A 21,077-nucleotide genomic window follows, 5' to 3' on the forward strand; every position below is an offset into this window, starting at 1 on the left:
ACCCAAAAACATAAATCAACCTTACCCGAAACAAGTCAACACTTACCTCCAAATAAAAATACACATTTGAATTCTTACGAACCCCAAGTAACTTCGAACAAAGCAATCGGAAAAAGAACCCTAGAAGATGCAATCACGCCACCCTCCGAAGAAAACTTTGAAAAACCTAAGCTTCAATTAAAGAAAAAAACCAAAACTGATGACAAAAACTTAAGAAATGATATACCAAATCTCCAAACATTATTGGAACCAGTTAGAGAATATATAGAAAGGGAAAAGCAATTGTTAAGCTTCGATCAAGTAGTGGATCTATTCGAAACTATACAAGGATCAAAAGACATAATCAGCGTAACAAAATTGTACTCAGAAGACTCTTATGTACTTATAAAGTTTCTAACGGAATTACATTCATACTACATCGACAAAAGAATGAAAACCATAAGCACCAAATTAATACGAAAACTTGGTAAACACATAGGTTTACTCTCTACAGTGAAAACTTCATTATCGGAAGAAGATTCCGACTCATCGGTAAATAATTCCTCTAAAGAATAATAATATCACTGTTGACTTCATGCCTGTTCCATCAAAAGTCTTAGGAAAAAACATGAATATTAAAAAACACAATAAGTTATCTTAAAGACTCAGAACTGTATCAATTATTGTAATTTTTTCTACCTTTACCTGTATTATATTTTTTAGGTCGCTAATAACCCTTGTGGTTGCAGCGTAAATAAATAAAAAAAAAACAAAAAACTGTTTTAAAGCGCTGTAAGAAAAACTGCTTTAAAATTAATTGTTGCAATAATATGCAATAATAATATTTTTTGGAAATTTTATTGTCTGTCAAACAAAGTATAAGCATTAATCATCATTAATTGCATCAGTAGTAGGCCACTGCATAATCTCTTCAAAAAATTATCTTTTTTCCTCTGGTATGTAGTCCATGAGCTTGCATATATCAATTTTTTTTATTAATTGGTACTTTACCTTCCAGATAGGCCAGAACTGTTGGTAAAAATGAAATTCTATCACTTATTTTATGTTTAAAGTTGTTAGTGATAAAACTATTAATATATTCCAATACTGTTACAGTTGGTTTGAATAAAAAAATGGTAGTAGTTTGAAATCTGGAAAGTGAGTTTTTGTATCCTTTTCGTTTTTGCCCATTGAGTCGGTAGACAAACACGTTTTTTGTAATATTTAGGCCACCACTTTTTATTTCAACAAAATCCACTGGATATACCAACTTGGAAAAAATTTTTGATCCTTATCCTTAAAAATTGTCATCTGAGCCCTTGCGCGACAAAATCTGCTGGTCACTAGCCGATCTTGTCTCTCGGACATTGGCGATTACTATAAAAATAGTCGTTTTGTGTTCTTCTTCTTCTTAACATGCCATACACCAAAGTGCGTAGGCGACTATCTCATTACTAGAATTCTGTTCTTGGCGGCGTGACACAGCTCGCCTGTATTGTGTATTCCTGTCCATTCTTTAATATTCCTTAACCAGGATAATTGTTTGCGGCCGGCTCCTCTCCTACCTTCGATCTTCCCTTGTAGGATTAACTGTGGTATTTCATATTTTGCTCCTCTCAATATGTGCCCAAGGTAACCAATCTTGCGTTTTTTAATTAATTTAAAGAGTTCTCTTTCCACGCCGGCTCTCTTAAGGACGTCATCGTTTCGAACTCTATCCACCCAAGGTATGCGCATCATTCTTCTTAATGACCACATTTCAAATGCTTCAAGTTTGTTGATAGATGTTTTTTTCAAAGTCCACGTTTCCATGCCATAAAGCAAGATGGACCATATGTAGCACTTGACCATTCTGTAGGGTATTTCGAAATTTAGGTTTTGATTACATAGGAGCGGTCTGAATTTCACAAAAGCTTGTCTTGCCATTTGTATTCGGGTTTTTATCTCTTGTTGTGGATCCGATTGGTCATTGATTGTGGTGCCAAGGTATTTAAAAGTTTTCACGCGTTTTATGCGATCGTCACCTATGCATATTATCGGGTTTTCTGGAGGGTTTCTGCTAATGATCATATATTTCGTTTTCAAAATGTTGATTTTGAGGCCATATTTTTTACCTATGCTATTCACCCTATCAAGTAATAACTGCTGATCTTCCAATTTATCAGTTATAATCACTGTGTCGTCCGCATAGCGTAGGTTGCTAATTGGTATGCCGTTCACCTTAATGCCTAATTCCGTGTCTTCTAATGCTTCCGCAAATATATTTTCAACATATAAATTAAAAAGCATCGGAGAGAGTATGCAGCCTTGGCGGACACCTTTCTGGATTTCAAATTCATCCGTATATTGGTCTTGATCAATCCTCACCTTTGCCATTTGGTTCCAGTATAGATTCTGAATAATTCTGATCTCCTTCTGGTCAATGTTGGCCCTATGTAGTAGTTCCATCATGATATTATGTTTAACATTGTCAAATGCCTTCTCGTAGTCGATGAAGGTGAGGTAGACATCTTTTCGTTGATCTAAACAGTTTTGTATTAAAGTGTTCAAACATAAAATTGCCTCTCTTGTTCCTAGTCCTCCCTTAAAACCGAATTGTGTTGACCCGCTAAGTTCTTCTAGTATCTTGTACATTCTTGAGTGTAATATCCTAAGGAAGAGTTTCAGCAGGTGACTCATTAAACTGATTAAGCGGTGTTCATTGCATTTTGTGGCATTAGCTGTTTTTGTGATCATCACAAAGGATGACTGCAGCCATTCTCGCGGAATGTAACCAGTATCATAAATTATATTGAACAGCTTTACCAAGATTTCGATATTCTCCTCGTCTAGTAGTTTTATTGCTTCTATATTAATTTCATCTGGACCTGTTGCTTTATGCATCTTTGTGGTTCTAACTGCATATTCTATTTCACTTCGCATTATTAATGGCCCTGATAAGTTTTCGGAAGGAAGTTTGCGCGTTGGTTGTGTTGGTCTTTCGTCATTAAAAAGTCTTTCTGCGTATTCTTTCCACGCCATTGCTATCTCCTCTTCTGACTCTATGTATTCGTTTCTGTCGTTGCGTATTCTTGTTCTGTGGTGGCTTTTGTGTATATTCGATATTTCTTTGATCTTCTTATGTAGTCCAAAACTATCTCCTTTTTCCTGCAATTGTTCTATTTCGTTGCACCTTTCCACCATCCAACGTTCTTTTGCTTTCTTAATTTTCTGGCGAATTTCTTTGTGTATCTGTTTGTATTTGTCTTGATTACGTTGTTGTTTATGTTGCCTTCGCTTTTCCATTAGATCCATAATTTCGTCCGTCATCCATTCGTTATGCTTTCTCTTTCTGATCTGTGTTTTAACTTCCCTGTTTACTGCCAGAATCGTTCCTTTAATATCATTGACCATCTCTTCGATATCATCATTTTGTTCTATTATTCGCATTCTTTCATTAATTTGATTTGCATAGCTCTTCTTCAGATTTTCGTCTCTCATCAGTTCTCTTGTATTTATAGGCGTGCTGGTGTTTGTATTTGTTCTCTTAATTTTTGCTAGTTTTAACCTCACATCTGCTAGTAGCGGTGTTCGGTTTTGTGTTCGTCCATGTGGAAAAGCTGTTCAGCACTCCATGTTCTTAGCCTTCCATTGCCCATTTTTGTACATAGTCCTGTCCCAACTCCTTGCATCGATCTCTATCCTGAGCAACATACTTCCAGTTTCCAAGCACTCCATATGCCAATGTATTCTCGAATGTTTCGTAACCATGATTGTAGCTTTCTTCCAATTTCCCATCGCCCTTCGAGTTTACCTTTGAGTATGAGTTGTCTTCTTGTGGTACTTATGCATTGTTGGCAATCATCATGATAATTTTGAGTTTTTACACCTTCTCGCAACGGGCGTGCGGTCGTTATATTAAACCAAGTTCTTTGGTAATAGAGCCTGGAAATAGGTCGTCTTCGCGGGCGTCTCTTACCAAAAACGTTCTCTCGAATAGCCAACTGATATCTTTTATTTTTTCTCATAATATGTTCAAAAATACTCGAAACTTCCACTTTGTATACTAAACCCAGATCTATATAGCATTTAAAATAGCCGATATTTTGTTGTCATATGGAAGTCCTAATTTTTGAATTGTTCGCTATTTACGTGGGTACCCACACACATTTGCTTTCCACTCTTTCCATTAGTTGATTGTTTATCCATAGCTGACTATTCAATATTGTTATTAACAGATTAAAGAAAATAAAAGTATTTGATCATTCTAAGAAGTGGCAATATCGACAATGCATGTATTTGCTGGATATTTCCACATCTAACATTCTTTCATAAGAAGTAAAAAGCTCCCAATTAAATTAAGAATTGAAAGAAATGACCAAAAGAATTTTCAAGATGAAATACCTATTTAAGAAACTACCAACTTTATTTCAAATAAATTGAATGTGAACGTCAAGAATGTTCAGAAAGTAAAAATCGACATATAAAAGAGAAAACAAAGATTAGGATTTGAAGAGCACTTGTGGAATCTGTAGTAACGTATGTAGTAGAGATGGACTATCTTTGAAGGAGCGCCAGAATAACAAAAAAAGTACCAACGAGGCCATTAGAGGTACATTAAATCCCACAGATACTGGTAGAATATAAAGAAAGAATCTGAAGTAGTTTAAACATCTACGGATGGAAGAGAGTAGATGGCCAAGTAGAGTATTTAGATGGAATCCTCCAGGAAGACGTAAAAGAGAAAGACCAAGATTGTCCTAAAGTGGAAATATCAGGAAGACATTGAAGCGCAAGAATTTGGAGAAAGAAGACGCTCAAAACAGGCAAAGATGGCGACTAGACGTGGGAATCAGGCGTTAGCTGTTTAAATCACCTAATATATATTATATATAGAGGATATATATAATATCAGCGAGAAAGAGGAAATAATGAAAAGGTGGAAGGAGCATTTCCAAGAGCTGTTAAACCCAGAAAAAGAACAAAACGAAGATGAAGAGATAATTCACCACACAGCAGAACAACTAGTTGAGCAACCAACATTGGAAGAAACGATAAACGTCATAAAACATCTAAAAAATTACAAAGCACCTGGCACAGATGGAATAACTGCAGAACTGATAAAGAATGGTGGACATGCGCTATGGAGGCGTATCCATAAACTAATCGACCGCATATGGACACTAGAAGTCATCCCAGAAGATTGGAAAGTGGGAATCATACTTCCTATGTACAAAGGGGGAGACAAACGACTCTGTAAAAATTATAGGGGCATAACAGTTTTAAATGTCATCTACAAGATATTATCAGGAATTATATACAGCCGCCTGGAATCGTTTTCGGAGGAGATTATTGGTGAATACCAATGTGGCTTCAGACCAAAGAGGTCAACTATAGACCAAATACATATGTTAAGAGGTCTACATGAAAAATGTGTTGAATATAACATACCTATTTACAACTTGTATATCGATTTCAAACAGGCGTTTGATGGAGTAGATCGACAAAAGATGTTAAAGCAACTATCTATGTTAGGGATACCCAATAAGTTGGTTAAACTTAAACGAATGACTCTGGAGGGTTCCAAAGCTATGGTGAGAATAGATGGAAATATGACGCAGGCCTTTGATATTGAAAATGGAGTTAGACAAGGGGATGCCTTATCAACAACACTTTTTAATCTAACTTTAGAAGCTGTTGTTAGAAAACTGGATATAAACGGCTGTATTAATACAAGATCTATGCAAATATGCGCATATGCGGATGATGTTGCCTTAATAAGCCGCAACAAAAGGGTATTAAGCGAAAAAGTTATAGAACTGAAACGAGAAGCTGCTACGTTTGGTCTATATATATATAAATGAAACCAAAACAAAATATATGGAGTGCACAAAATCGAATGAACATGAGAATCTGAAGGTAGACAACCATACCTACAAATATGCCTCCACTTTTCCCTACCTAGGCTCAATAATAAATGATAACAACAACATCAGTCAAGAAATGCAAGCACGGATTCTTAGCGGTAATAAGTGCTTTTATGCATACAAAGACTTAATGAAAAGTAAGTTACTGAATCGTGAGTCTAAGCTGAGAATCTACAAAACAGTAATTAGACCAGTGGTCACATATGGATGTGAAACGTGGCCTCTCAACCACTGATGAAAATCAACTGAGAATATTTGAGCGCAAAATACTAAGGAATATATTTGGACCAACCCAATGCAGCGATAGTTCGTGGAGAATTAAAACGAACCACGAGCTGGATGAACTAATGCAGAGCGCAGATATTGTCAGATTTGTAAAGTCACAAAGACTAAACTGGCTTGGTCACCTAGAAAGAATGCCAGATAATCGAGCTGTAAAAGTAGTCCAGAGATGGAAGCCCCAAGGAAACAGAACAAGAGGAAGGCCCCGTAAAAGATGGATAGACGACGTAGAGAGAGATCTTAAAACCATGAACATCAGGCAGTGGCGAAGGAAAGTATCCGACAGGGCAGAATGGAAGAACATTGTTAAGCAGGCCAAGACTCACAAAGGGTCGTAGCGCCATTAGAAGAAGAAGAATATATAAAGAAGACGTATCGCAGAAAATAGATGTAAAAGAAGATTTGAAATTGTTGATGGTGTAAAATTAGAAAAACCTAGCACAGAAAGAAATCGAAGACAACTCTTGAATGAAATCTTGGGCCTCTAGAGAGTGTTGAGTTGAATTATATTAAAACATTTTTTTAAATAATAAAATTACTTAATATATTAACTGAAACTTCTTACATTAAACGATATTATTCCTCTAGAGGTTATTCTAATAACCGAATATCAGAATAGAACGTAAGAACGTAATAAAACGTACATTTTAAAGACTTAGGTTATTGTCTGATTACAACAAGGAAAAATTAACTGATAGAAATTTTATCAACTATAAGTCATACCTGATTCAGCTGTAGATTCACCTACTTGAACAACCGCAGAGTCGCCATTACAGGCAGGAGAATTTTTAGCTCCTGATAATGAATTGCCATCATTTACTATCACTACTGTATTATGTGCCTCTATACTACCCACAGCTCCATTAGTATTCCCCGAAGTACTCATTCTAAACAAGCGAAGAAAACAGCGTGATTTTTCTAGTACACACACTTAACAACACTCATTGGTCAACATCTATTAGGTTTTAATAAAGTGTAGAGTTTTATTAAACTTTAATATTTTTTCCCATATCTTTATTTCTTTATGTTTAACAATGGCTATTAAATCAATTCGCCAGGCTTAAAAATGAGAAACTAATGCATATGTCAATACAATAAAAAAATATTAGTGTAACTTAAATAGTACAGGGATGTACTTACTCAAAATTTTTTGTATGTATATAAAAAGTATGTACATAAAAGTTGGAACTTGGTTTAGATGTTTCCGTACTTGGCTGAGAGGTATCGGTTAAATATTTACCAGGAATTATAATTTCTGATGATCAAGCCACAAGTACCGATGGGCCATACTGTTGCAGTCCCAATACCTGGTGAACATCAGGATCAAGCCGGTTTTTCGCCCTTGTGTTCTACGCGAGGTTTCTGTCTTCGTCTAGCTGGTGATAAGACATCTGCGTTATTCTTTGACAGACCTACAGCCACCTAACAGTGTCGAATCGGGATGGAGGTAAGTTGAGGCTCGAAACGCTTGTAGATTCCCAAAGTGGTTTATATATCCCCAGGGGTCGATTTCGGCTTGCAGAGAGTCCACGACAAGGAAAAAAGAAATTGGGGGTCTACGAAATGTGAATGAGGGTCCACGTAAAATGACCATTTTTATTAAGTGGCATTGAGTACCTATATCTTACACGAAAAGTATTTATGATTTTTTTTATTTTAATTTTGAAAATATAAATTATTTACCATTCATGAAATTGCTCGTATTATAGCAGTACTGTAAACGCCGCATATGAAGATAAAAACCTCGCGCATGTGGCACGTGCCGACTGTATCCGTAGAGGTGGACAGTGGCGTGATTATGCTTTTTATATAATTAACGGCACCGAATAGTTACCGCTGCGCTACTGACAGCGTGGATAATTATGTAAACAAGCCGCTCAAATCGAATCGGTACGACAACAAGGATTTGCGTTGGATCTTCGTAACTGGTGTCTACGGTATTGGTTTGACTACGTTTCATTGAAGTGCTTCAGTCAAGTGAGCCAAAACGGTTGCCTCTTGCCTAGGGTTTGCGTAAATCTCTGCAGCTGTCTTTTTTTTCGCTGATCCGAAATTTTACTTCGAAAAATTCAAACCTTGCATACAATTATTTGTTGAATTAAGCGCAAATAAGGGTAGAGACAAACACTTGAATAATGTTTTGAAAGTTAAGAAGTCCAGTTGTTTGAAAATACATAATCAAAATGGTGAGTGTCCAAGAAAAGTACAATGAAACAATCCACGCTAGAGGATTTTTGCTTCGACATTTAATACCTAACAATCTGAAAACAAGATTACATGAATCTCTACAATTGGCCATAAATGCAGTAAACCAAATTCGTAGCAACGCATTAAATTCAAGCAGTTGTGTCAAGAAAACGACAAGGAATTTCATATATTACTACTTCTTCGCGGTATTATTATACCATTACATAAAAAAGGAAATCAGTTAGAATGTGGAAACTACCGTGGAATCACGCTGCTGAATGCAGCATACAAAATAATATTCAACGTCATTTATGAAAGACTTAGACCACACGCTGAAAAAATAGTTGGCAAATACCAAAGTAGCTTCTGTAGACATAAGTCAACAATAGACCAGATATTTGTTCTGCGACAGATCCTCGAAAAAACAAGTGAATATAACATCAACACACATCATCTCTTCATAAACTTTGAAAGCGCATATGACAATATAAACCGAGAAGCATTGAAAGAATTTAATATACCAACACAAGTAATAGAACTGATAAAAGAATTTCTAAAAGTAGAAAGTAGAATCCGGATACAAAATGAATTAACGGAAACAATAGATGTGAAAAAGGGACTACGCCAGGGAGACGCTCTACCATGCATCTTGTTCAACATCGTACTCGAGAAAATACTGAGGGACACAACAGTCAATACACGAGGAACAATCATTAATAAAAGCGTGCAAATACTAGCATTTGCAGATGATGTTGACATAATCGCAAGATCAAGAAGAGAAATGATAGAGACATACAACCAAATAGAACGAGCTGCACAAAATAGTGGTCTTAAAATCAATCAGACAAAAACAAAATATATGCAGGTAAGTAAAAACGCAGAAATAAGGCAGCCACAAAATATAACAATAGGAGAATACAACATAGAGGGGGTAAAAAACTTTATATACTTGGGATCCCTAGTCACGTCTGATAATAATGTTATGGAGGAAGTGAAGAGGCGAATATTTATTGCAAATAAATGTTACCATGGCTTAATTAGGCAACTAAGATCAGATAACGTCGCAAGGAAAACAAAATGCCAAATATATAAAACCCTAATAAGACCGGTACTCACATACGGCTCAGAACCCTGGAAACTCACTAAAAGAGAGGAAACGTTGTTAACCACCTTCGAAAGAAAAATCTTGCGACACATATGTAAGGGCACAAAAAAAAACGGAATATGGCGAAGAAGATACAACTCTGAACTATACAAAATATACCAGGATCCGGATATTATAACATTCATTAAAATAGGACGGCTGCGTTGGATAGGACATGTAGAAAGAATGGAAGAAGGCGAAATACCAAACAAAATATTCAAACAGATGCCAGTAGGAAAAATAACAAGAGGAAGACCGAAGCTGAGATACTTAGAACAAATAGAAAATAATATAACAACCTTAAAAATAAAAAACTGGAGAAAAAAAAGCACGAAACAGATCAGAATGGAGAAGAATCCTGGAACAGGCCAAGACCCAAAAAGGGTTATCAAGCCAGTGATAATAATGATGATGATACTACTTCTTCGCACCGAAGTGCACTGGCTGCCGAAAGAATTATGTTTGGCCAGATTTTATTCACTTTTTGAAAGTGTTTTACAGTTTTTGGATACTTCCTATATGAAAGAAAACGAGATGAAAACCAAATATTGCTTATTTAACAAATTTGTTTACTAAATTTAATGAACTTATTTTTCAGTTACAAGGTGGTATTTTGAATTTAATGAAAGCGAAGTTTATCGTTGCAGCTTTTCTTGGCAGAATTAATCTAATCAATCATGCTAGTTTCCGTACTTGTCATTGATAAATGATGATGTTTTAGTCTACGTTCAATATGCCTTTCACACAGATTTTATTACCAGATTTGAAGATGTTTTGACTATAGAAATACTCTAGTAGATTATCAACCGATATTTTGGACATTGCAGAAATGGATGTCATAATACTAGAACTTATAAAAAAATTAGTAATAACGAAGTACTTAGTGTTTAGAAAAGAGTATCAACATTTCTGGCCTCTCAAAGCCATATATTTTTCTTATCCTGTATTATAAACTGTCGTAAACAAGTTTTTGATAACTTTACATCTTCGTAACTTGTGAAAGGAGTTTTACTACGGTTACCAAGCTACTTACAAAAACAGAAATTGATTGCAAATCGTTGAAAGTGGAGATTTAAGCACCTCACTAATCAATTGGTATCAGAGGGTCAAATTCACTTCATTAGATAACTTCTTCTTCTTCAAGTGCCATCTCCGCGGCGGAGGTCGGCAATCATCATAGCTATTTGGACTTTTGAGACGGCTGCTCTGAAAAGTATATTTGATGTACATCCGTACCACTCTCTCAGGTTGCGCAGCCATGACATTCTACGCCTCCCTATGCTTCTCTTTCCTTGGATCTTTCCCTGCATAATCAGTTGGAGCAAGGTGTATTTCTCTCCATGTGTAATATGTCCGAGATATTAGACATTAGATAACATCAACCATCAAATGGGAATGTATCAGCTAACAAAAATACATTTCAAGGCAGTTAGTACGTTTTTTTTAAATAGAGTTGAGCCAACGAATATTTTCAAAACATTCGACATTTGAGGGTCTATTAAAACCAAAAATATCGGGAAGTGGTCTACGGGGTACAAAAGTTTGGGAAACACTACTAAACGAAACACACGAACGCTAGGTGAATATGGGAAAGGCAAGCCTTACCGAAATCGCGAAACTGATGAGCAACACACCGCAACGAAGCGTCACTGTGTGCCTTGGGCTTTAGAGTACTTTAATATTCGCTGCCTCGAGAGCGAACATTACGAAATAAAGCGATAAAACGATTCTGCCTATTTGTTCATGCGAAAGTTTTGATATATTTTTTATAACGCAATAATTATTGCAATCTTCGATATCAGATTTTTTTTTATCGATTTCGGGGATATATGATAATGTTTTCCATTCTTGGACGGTATTTTTAACTACACAATTACTAAATATTTGTAAATACGCCTCTTATCTCGAAGCAATTTATGTAAGTTGGAAAATACGAGTTTTTACAAGTTTCTACTATCAAGAAAAACCTAGATTTAATTTATTTAAAACTAGTTTCGTAAAGCAAAAACCACAATCTTGTGATTTAATAAAAATAAAATTTATTACCCTACAATATTGAACAGTTTCATAATGATAATTGTTCAGTATTTTTAATTTAAAAGTACTCTCGACGTAATTGAAATCTCTAGTATACTCGTTTTCATCGTTCTTGGCGTGTGCCTGAAATAAGCTACTACGGAATTTTTAATATTCGTCTCTCTCTGATACACAGATGCGTAATTCAATTGTGCGAGTCACGTTCGTCATGGTAAAGTGCGATGAGAAGGGAATGAAGAGACCACTCACGTCTCAGTATTGTAGCAATAACACCGATGCGTTTGGCCGATACGGTGTCAGTGATAAGTTCGGCCTCTTTACGAATACAGATAGCTGGCAGTGACGTGTTTTTTTTAACATGTTACCCTGATCTGTGCAGGTTTGAAGTAGCTGATGAAATAGTTTTTATAAGTAAACAGTTTTTAATTAATTAATAGTTTGAGCTCTTACTGTGTGGAATTCCATTACATAAAATAATACTCTCTTAAATAATTATAGTTAACTTAAAAATCAGTGGAGAGATATTAAACGCTAAAGAAAGAATAAAGATACCTACATAAAAAAATCTAAATCTAGGTTAACGCAACAAAACAAAAAATTTAAAGTAAAAAAATATACACCTACTTATTCGTTATTGTTTAAGTTATAACTTAAAAAAATCACTTAAGAGATTTTATCCGTCTTTAATCTCTCTTGCTTTTCGTTGACTATCTGTCTGGCTTTAGAAAATATCCTTTCACACGGGACAGATGTAGCCATAATACAAAGCCTAGTCTTCATAATTTGGTATAATTTTGGGTAAATGTGCTTCCTCTGGTGCCACCACAATAGAGGATCCTGGGTTATACCGCAGCTATCTTTTCTCGGTAAAATGCTTGCTTAATTGTTGATGCTGTTGAACTTCCTTGTCAAAATCTTTCCATAAATTTTGAAGTAGATCTTCCTTATACGGTATATTTTGAATTGGTTGTTCAATATTTTCCTCTTTGTTTTCTTTTTGTGTGGGTAATTTTGTGTTGGCTACCTTGCTGTACAAATTCTCTACTGCTTTGCGATACTGTCTTTCGTCTATGAAACCTCTATATCTGAAAATCTTTGTTTTAGTTCAAATTGCAGATTTTTTACCATATTTTAAACCTGAGGCATCATTGTATTTATGTCAAATGAATTCATGTGTTTCGTAATTTGTTTGTAATAAAATATTATTGACGAAGCACTAACTTTTTGCTCGGAACTTATGGCAGTTGTAACTAAATTAAAAATTTCCAGAACTTTAATGAACTGTTCAGCAATAGTCCAGTCTTCGTTTTGTAGAGGCCCAACAGATTCTGTAGCTGAACTATTTAAAACTGCCAATGTTGATATGATTGCATTTTTCATCTGTAAAATTCTCTTAATCATATCAAATGTGAAATTTCATCACGTAACTACATCATTTTTTAACTTTAGTGATGGTATATCCATTCGCCAAATCTCGGACTGCTGTCAAAAAACTGACAACGTCGCAATATATCTAACTAGTTCATCAATCAAACATCAACAAACACATTTTGAGTTTTTAACCTGTCTGATCTATTATCCTTTTGTGTGCTTCTCAAAAAGGATTTATTTGTGAAAAGATCAACTCTCGGTCAGTCCGCACAGCTATTAAGTAAATGCAAAACAGATGGGAAGGTTTCAAACTTTCACGTAGTGTCAATGGCTTACTGTGTTATATGACACAATAGTGTTGACACACTGAGTTGATACAATAAACTGCGCCAGTGTTGCTGTATCAACACCTAAAAATTTAGTGTGTTACCCATCTTTCACTTGTGGCATTGTTCTTGAATGAGCTGGCTAATAGGTTTATAATTGTAGCAATTACCATTGATATTTTATGTTGTTTTAGTCGATTTTAGTCAGTCATTGTTGGAATTTGTTCCGAACAGTTTTACTTATTATTTTTTGTTGTGAATAACTAATTGTTCTATTTAATAAAAAAAATGCCGGGAAAAACGATAACAGGAGAAATGCGACAATGTGTAGTTCATTTATTGGAGTATTTTAAAAAAGAAAAAGAAAACAACGGACCTTTGCTTTCGTTATCATCGGTACACGAACGAGTAGCGGACGCTTTGAAAATCAGTCTTCGCACAGTGACAAGAATAAAGAGTGAATACAAGACAGGGGCAGCTCTTACTACACCAGGAGAGTCACGTAATGTACAAAAAAAAGACTTATGATGTCAGCGATATTATAAAAGGAGAGATTAGAAATGTACTGTATGGCATAAAAGCAAAAGGAGAGCACGTTACAATTAAAGTTCTAAATACATAATTAAGAAACAAGCATCTCTATGACGGTTCTGATACAAGTTTGTGGCGTCTTATGAAAAATTGTGAGTTTTCATACAAACTAGAAAATAGTAGATGAGTGCTATGTGAGAAACCATGTATTGTCTCCAAACGACTGTATTTGTTGAGGCATTATATGAGAAATTTTTTAAGTCCAAGCCCACTTCAGTTCGTTTTTTTAGATGAAACATGGATATTCCTAAAAGGGGCATATAAACGTACTTGGCAAGATGACCGTGTGAAAAGCATCAGAAAAGGACACGAAAATACAGGTAAACGCTTTGTTGTTTTACATGCCTGAAGTAGGCAAGGATTTGTTAAAGATGCTGGATTACTGTTTTCTACGAAATCGAAGAGTGCAGACTATCATGATTCTATGGATAAAGAGTCTTTTAAAAAGTGGGTCTCCGAAAAGCTGATACCAATGTTGGAGGAACCATCTCTAATTATTATGGATAATGCCTCATACCATAGCTCTTTAATAGAAAAGTTACCGAATGCCAGTTGGAAAAAATCGGACTTACAAGAATGGTTACGAGCGAAAAAAATAATTTTTGACGACGATTCGGGCAAGACAGAGCTATTGAGTCTTTGTCGCCAGAATAAACCACAAAATACCAGGTACGTTATAGACGAGCTACTCCAAGAACATGGGCATCAGGTTTTGAGATTGCCTCCATATCACTGTCAATATAATCCGATTGAGATGGTCTGGGGCATTTCTAAACAATACTATGATGGAGAACATGGACGTGGAGATGAAACAGTGAAAAAAGTCTGGGGCGATGCATTATCTGAGGCAACACCTGCAGTGTGGGCGAATTGTGTTAACCATACTGAAAAATTAATTCAGGACGACTGGGCAAAAATGGTCACATATGATGAAAATGAAAGTAGGATTATCATCGATTTGGCGGAAGATTCCAATGATGAAGACAGTTCCAGTGAAGACGCTGACTGATTAGCTAATTAATCAAGGTCAGTACGTTGTAACAGTTCAGAATTCGCTAAGTACAGTGCTTAAAACTTAAAAAATCTGTATCATTTTTTAATTAAAGTGGGTTAAATAAATTAACACTTTTTTGGGTATATTTCAAAATCCTTTTAAAATGTACTTTTCGTTATATCCTGTCCTATTGTACTGCAAGCTAGAAAAATACTTCTTCGCAATTTATACGTATATTCCGTTATTAGAAATTTAATGAAAAATAATTTATAATTTTCTTCTAGTTTTCTTTCTAGTCTATAACTATTATTTCGTTTGTCATGCTACATTTTGCTCCGCCACTGGAGGAGGTAAACGAATCGAGCTGTTATTGGGAACTTATTGCAGTTATTGTAAGTGTTTTTACACGCACACGCCAAGAACGATGAAAACGATTATATAAGTATTTTCTTTCCATTTTTGTTCATTCCAGGATTTATTCAGGATTTTGTTCATTCCATAGGAAAAAATGTTTCAAATAAAAAATTTAGCTAAGATAATTTTGAACAAAAATGATTATTGACATTTTTTATGTAGCATTACCTGTTCTCTCAGACAGTAGCGCACCTAGAATTTGCCTATGGGGGGGGGGGGAGGGGTTGGTCACCGAAATTTTTTTTATGATGCTACTTCCATTTTGAGTCCTTAAAATGTGTGAATAACAGTGTCGGAATAGGGTCCTGGGGGAGTTTAATTTGTATTAAGTCTACAGTAAAAACTCGATATCTTTTGATCAGAGTGTACTATAGACAAAAATCAAAATATTTAATCCCACTCGTCCACTGGAGGGACTTGCTCCTCCATAAAGAAAAAAGTTAATGCAAATTTGGGAGTAAAATGGGGTTTTCTACAATGTTCTACAAATGGTGATTTACGAGGCGTGTTTTTTAAGTAAGTACCGTTTTGGAATTAAAAAAAGACGTGCAAAGATATGGCAATAATTTTATTTTTACATGAAAGCCTGTACCTTAATCTACTTTTCTACATAATTTCCGTGAATATTGAGGCACTTGTCATAACGTGGCACCAGTTTTTGAATACCCTCCTGATAAAATTCTGCCGCCTGACTTGTTAACCACTGCATCACAAATGTTTTGACTTCGTTATCGCCTTGAAGACGCTGACCGCCCAGGTGTTTCTTCAAGTGCTGGAACAAATGGTAGTCTCTGGGCGCCAGATCAGGGTTGTATGGAGGATGATCTAGAGTTTCCCATTTAAATGATTTGATGAGATCTTTGGTTTGATTAGCCACATATGGACGGGCATTGTTATGCAGCAAAACGATACCCTTACTCAACTTGCCACGTCTTTTGTTCTGGATTGCACTACGTAGATTTTTCAATGTTTCACAATAAGACGCTGCATTGATTGTCTCATTACAAGGCAGAAACTCCACTAGCAATACTCCTTTGCTGTCCAAAAAACTGTGCACATGATTTTCCGGGCAGAAATTGCTTGCTTAAACTTCACTCTTTTGGGTGATGATGAATGTCGCCATTCCATGGATTGTTGTTTTGATTCTGGTGTGACATAGGCCACCCACGTTTCGTCACCAGTAACAATTTGGTCTAAAAAATCTTCACCTTCACTGTGGTACCGCTCAAGGAAAGTGAATGCATTGCCTAAACGTTGGGTTTTGTGCAAATCCGTCAACATTTTTGGAACCCAACGTGAACACAATTTCCGGTAATTCAAGTTCTCGGTAACAATGCGATACAAAACACTACGAGAATACTGAGCAAAGCAGTCGGACAATGATGAAATTGTAAAGCCTCTGTTTTCTCTCACCTTTTCGTCCACTTTCTGCACCAAATTTTCATTAACGACCGAAGGACGCCTACTCCGTTCTTCATCATGCACATTTGTGCGGCCATTTTTAAATGCTCTCACCCATTTCCTTACCATTCCATCACTCATAATGTTTTGTCCGTAAACTTCAACGATCTCACGATGAATATCGATCAGTTTTACGCCTTTAGAACTAAGAAATCGTATAACAGCCCGTACTTCACAATCAGCGTCACTCACGATTGTTGGAGGCATCTTAAACACTGGAGTAAACAAGTATACAATGAAGAATCAGACTGTAATGGCGTCAGTGCGTAGACAAGAGATGTAGGTAACCATCGCTCATGCGCGGAACGCCGAGCGTAGCGCTGCGGCGGCGGAATCGCAAAACGGTACTTACTTAAAAAACATGCCTCGTATTATTATAGATATATTTAAATTATTTGCAAAAGATCGGCAAAATCTATCTAAAAGTTATTGTTAAATTTTAAGTGTTTATCCAGATTTTTAAAAACTAATTTCTAAAGAGTAATTCTGGGGCTGAGTGGCGATAAAAACATATATTTTGATCATTTTTTTAAATTTATTTATCACATTATTTCGAATAACATGTCAAAAGCAAGAAGATATTTTTTTAATTCTTTATAAATCAAAAAAACGTTTTGACTAAAGCACCGTTTAATTACAGATTACAACGGTTTTATACAGGATTTTTCAAAACAAAAAATCATAAAAATTTAGATATTAGCAACTTTGTTTTTCAATTGTATTCAAAAATTTATAAAAATGTGACCACTACGACATATGACCAAAATAATTTGGCAGTATTTCGTAGAATTTGAAACAAATTCTATAAACCTTTATCAAAAAGTTCTTTATCACCTCCAATTTGAGAGATAATCAAACCACGAACTTTACCAGTTGGAAATTTTAATCCAGTAGGCGAACCTTCTACTCAGGTACCTATTATATTATCAATAAATAATTTTTAAACAAAATATACGATAGGAATGAAGTTCAATTGAGCACTTTTTGCTTCTAAAATATGTTAATTTATGATCTAAATGTTTGTTACACATTGTATAATAATATTCATATCTTGAATGAATGCAAACGATAAACGATAACATATGGGATCTTTTCATTATCAGTAGAATAATCGTTAATTCAAGGATGATGCAACCTTAACTTCTAGTAGGTACGTAACAAGGCAGCTTCTATATTTATAAAACAATCGTTATCGACAAAAACGCTAAGTAAATGTTGAGGTACCCAATTTATGAAAGAGATCCACACAATCTTTGTATTGTATACTTTGAACAATCGTATCAATAACATACAATATGTGGCTGTTATCACTTTTGAAGTCAACATCTGCTTGTTCAGATAAATTTAGTATATATAGTATTAATCAAATATATCAAAGAACTTACCGATAAATTTAACTAACTCTTCCATTTTTACAGCAGGTCTTAGTCCGTAGAACGTCTTCCCTTAATGAAACGTAGTATTTGACAATGCAAAGTTGTAGAATAAATAAATTAATCAATAAATACAATAAATAATCGTCTGCCAGTCAATTGTCTACGAATCCAAACAATCCAGACCAATTTACTCCAATTAAATTGAGCACGAATTTCACTTATCGTCACTTTTGCGGCGTGTTAATAAATTATCAGCGAATTATTTCCTCCAACTTGATCAACAAAAACTGTTTGTACAAGAATTATATGTAACTAAGTTATAAATAAGCAAGATGCATTGATCTAAAGATAATATAGTGAGCATTTTGTGCGGTTTTAATCACTTTTTTATTTTTAGTACATTATACTATACTGTGTTATAACTGTTTGAAAGCGAAATTATGAAATGAACACTTTTGCAACACGAAGGCTAAAAACTAACCTACACCGCGTGCAGGCTGCGTTGTCAGATTTATTGGATGAAGGTCTTGAATTAGAAACACGTTTCCGATGAACGGGTTAAACTACCATTTTAAATGGTAGTTAAAAATTTTAAAAACCATAACAAGACCACTTAAAAAGCTTAATATTTGAGGTAAAATTACAAAACTTTATTTTTTAAAACATAAATAAACTTTAAAATGGCGATTGCAAAAAGCTGTAAAATTGATTTGTTGCTTCGAAAACTGCAAAACAAGGCAAAATCGTTTATTGTTTATAACTATTGAAAAAATTAAACTAGATATTTATTATTGTGTTCAAAGTTGGGTATTGTAGTCCTTAATAAACTCTAAAAATTTCAGATCGATACATTAATTAGTTTAAAAGTGATTCTATTTGTTTAGCCCAGAGACCTTTGGTTTGCAATAACATTAGTCTGAAAATAATGAAGATACAGTAATTATATGCATACCAAATGAAAGTTTAAGAGTAAAACTATCAATATCTCATCATCATCATATATCGGGGGTCCTACGGCGATTGCCGCTTCCCGCATTTCAGCCTCCATCTTTTCCTATCTCTCCAATCTCCCTCTTCTAAGCCTCTAGATTGCATTGTTTTTGTAATTTCTCTTCTCCAGGAATTTGGTGGTCTTCCCCTTTTCCTTCTTTCTGGCGGAACATACATTAAGGCTTTCTTTGGCCACCGCTCCTCCTCCATTCTCATCACGTGACCATACCATTGTAATTGCCTTCCTTGTATTCTATCTGAAAGAGTATCTCTAATTCCTGTACGGTTTCGTATTTCTTCATTCCTGATTCTTTCCATTCTCGATACTCGACATGACCTTCTAAGATAATCCATTTCCACAACGTCTACTTTATCTCGTTTATTCTTTGTCATCGTCCAACATTCGGCACCATATGTGGTAATTGGTTCTACAATTGTTCTGTATACGCGAAGTTTGGTATGCATCTTTATTTTATTAGACCACAGTAATGAATTCAGTATTCGGATGCATTTTTTCCCTTGGGTTATTCGGTTTTGTACATCTATCTTAACTCTGCCATCTGCTGATATGATGCTTCCTAGATATTTATAGTGGTTGCAGCCTTTTATGACTGCGTTTTCAAGCCTCAGATCTGTGGTATTTCCTCCAATTTTTAAATATTCTGTTTTGCTTATGTTTACAGTAAGCCCCCATTTGGCATATTCCTCAAATAATTTTCGATTCATATAATTTATATCTTCCTCATCGGTTGCAACCACCACCTGATCATCTGCAAACAACAATGTATACAGAGTTTCTTGTCCCACTTCGATGCCCATAAATCTACATTTATTTCTCCAATTCCTCAATGCTTCTTGGACGTATATTTTAAAGAGTGTCGGTGACAAACAGCATCCTTGCTTTAGGCCTTTAGTGACTTTAAATTCATTTGAGGTTCTGGTTCCAATTTTTACACAACTAACTGCATTTTCGTACAATTTATATATCGCTCGGATATACGTCGAATCCAATCCGGACCTTTTGAGGACCTCAAACATTTTCTTTAACGGGACACTATCATGTATCTATATCTACGTATTAAAAAGCCTAATTTTCATAACCAAAAATCGTTTTGCAAAATTACTGTTATTTTTAATATAGTTCTATAATAACTAAAAAAATCAGATTCCTGGATTTGTCACAGTCTTGAAAATGGTATTTTTTACTCATTTTTTCTGGTGTAATAACAGTGCGGTGCACGTGCTGTTCGATAAAAAGTTTTATTTCATGTTTCATCACGTCGTCTTTTGGCCTTGACTCGGCCACCATGTATCTCTACAAGAATCAAGATTCATCACCAGACAACCCAATTCCATTCCTGTTCCCTAGACAATCATCCTGTACACCATTCAAATCTCATCTCCTATATTTTCATGTTGTGACTAAATAGTTGTATATTGTTAAATACCTCCTTTGTGTTGTACACAGACAACGCTCCTCCATTATTCTGGCATTTATCTCACATCCACATTTGGAACAAAATAAAGTTAATAACTGTATACTCAACTGGCGCCTTTCATTTATAAGTTTGAACAGGTTGTGGGGGCTCAGACCATTTTTCCGTCGCTAAACAGATAAACGTTGAATACTAGTGAGTGGTAAGGTTCAAAATGACAGATAATTACATGGTCTTAGGTGCCGAAGTTGTTAAGCCGCGAAAATTACGATGATTGGGCTTCAGCAGTGCAAAATTATCTGTATAGAAGGTTTGTCCACGTGTTTAGACGGAACTGAAATCGAAATAGACAAACAAGAAAAAGCTAAAGCCAAGTTAGTTCTTTTGCTTGATCCATCGTTATATATACACATGAAACAAGCAAAAACCGCCAAAGAAATTTGAAAAGTCTTAGAAAAAGTTGTTTGATGACTCGGGGTACGTAAGAAAAATCAGTTTATGAAGACGTCTAATTTAAACGCGATTGGAAGATTGCAGTTCAAAGGCAAGTTATGTGAACCAAATGGTTGAAAAAGGACAAACA

At 35.2% G+C, this 21,077-nt stretch overlaps 1 protein-coding gene across 2 annotated transcripts in view; it reads right to left on the minus strand.

The window, feature by feature from the left end:
• LOC140441010 (cationic amino acid transporter 2-like) overlaps positions 1-18,529 on the minus strand; it is a 40,887-nt gene extending 22,358 nt beyond the window's left edge. The window contains exon 1 of one of the 2 annotated variants that reach the window (XM_072531397.1): positions 18,078-18,529. In XM_072531397.1, coding sequence (XP_072387498.1) covers positions 18,078-18,102 — 25 coding nt within the window. In that variant the 5' untranslated portion in view covers positions 18,103-18,529. Of the gene's footprint in view, positions 1-6,890; positions 7,073-18,077 lie in introns of those variants that run through there. The other variant, XM_072531396.1, reaches the window with a different exon arrangement.
• Positions 18,530-21,077: the final 2,548 nt, after the last annotated feature.

The sequence above is a fragment of the Diabrotica undecimpunctata genome, chromosome 5 (genome assembly GCF_040954645.1).
Source record: "Diabrotica undecimpunctata isolate CICGRU chromosome 5, icDiaUnde3, whole genome shotgun sequence".
Lineage (NCBI taxonomy): Eukaryota > Metazoa > Arthropoda > Insecta > Coleoptera > Chrysomelidae > Diabrotica > Diabrotica undecimpunctata.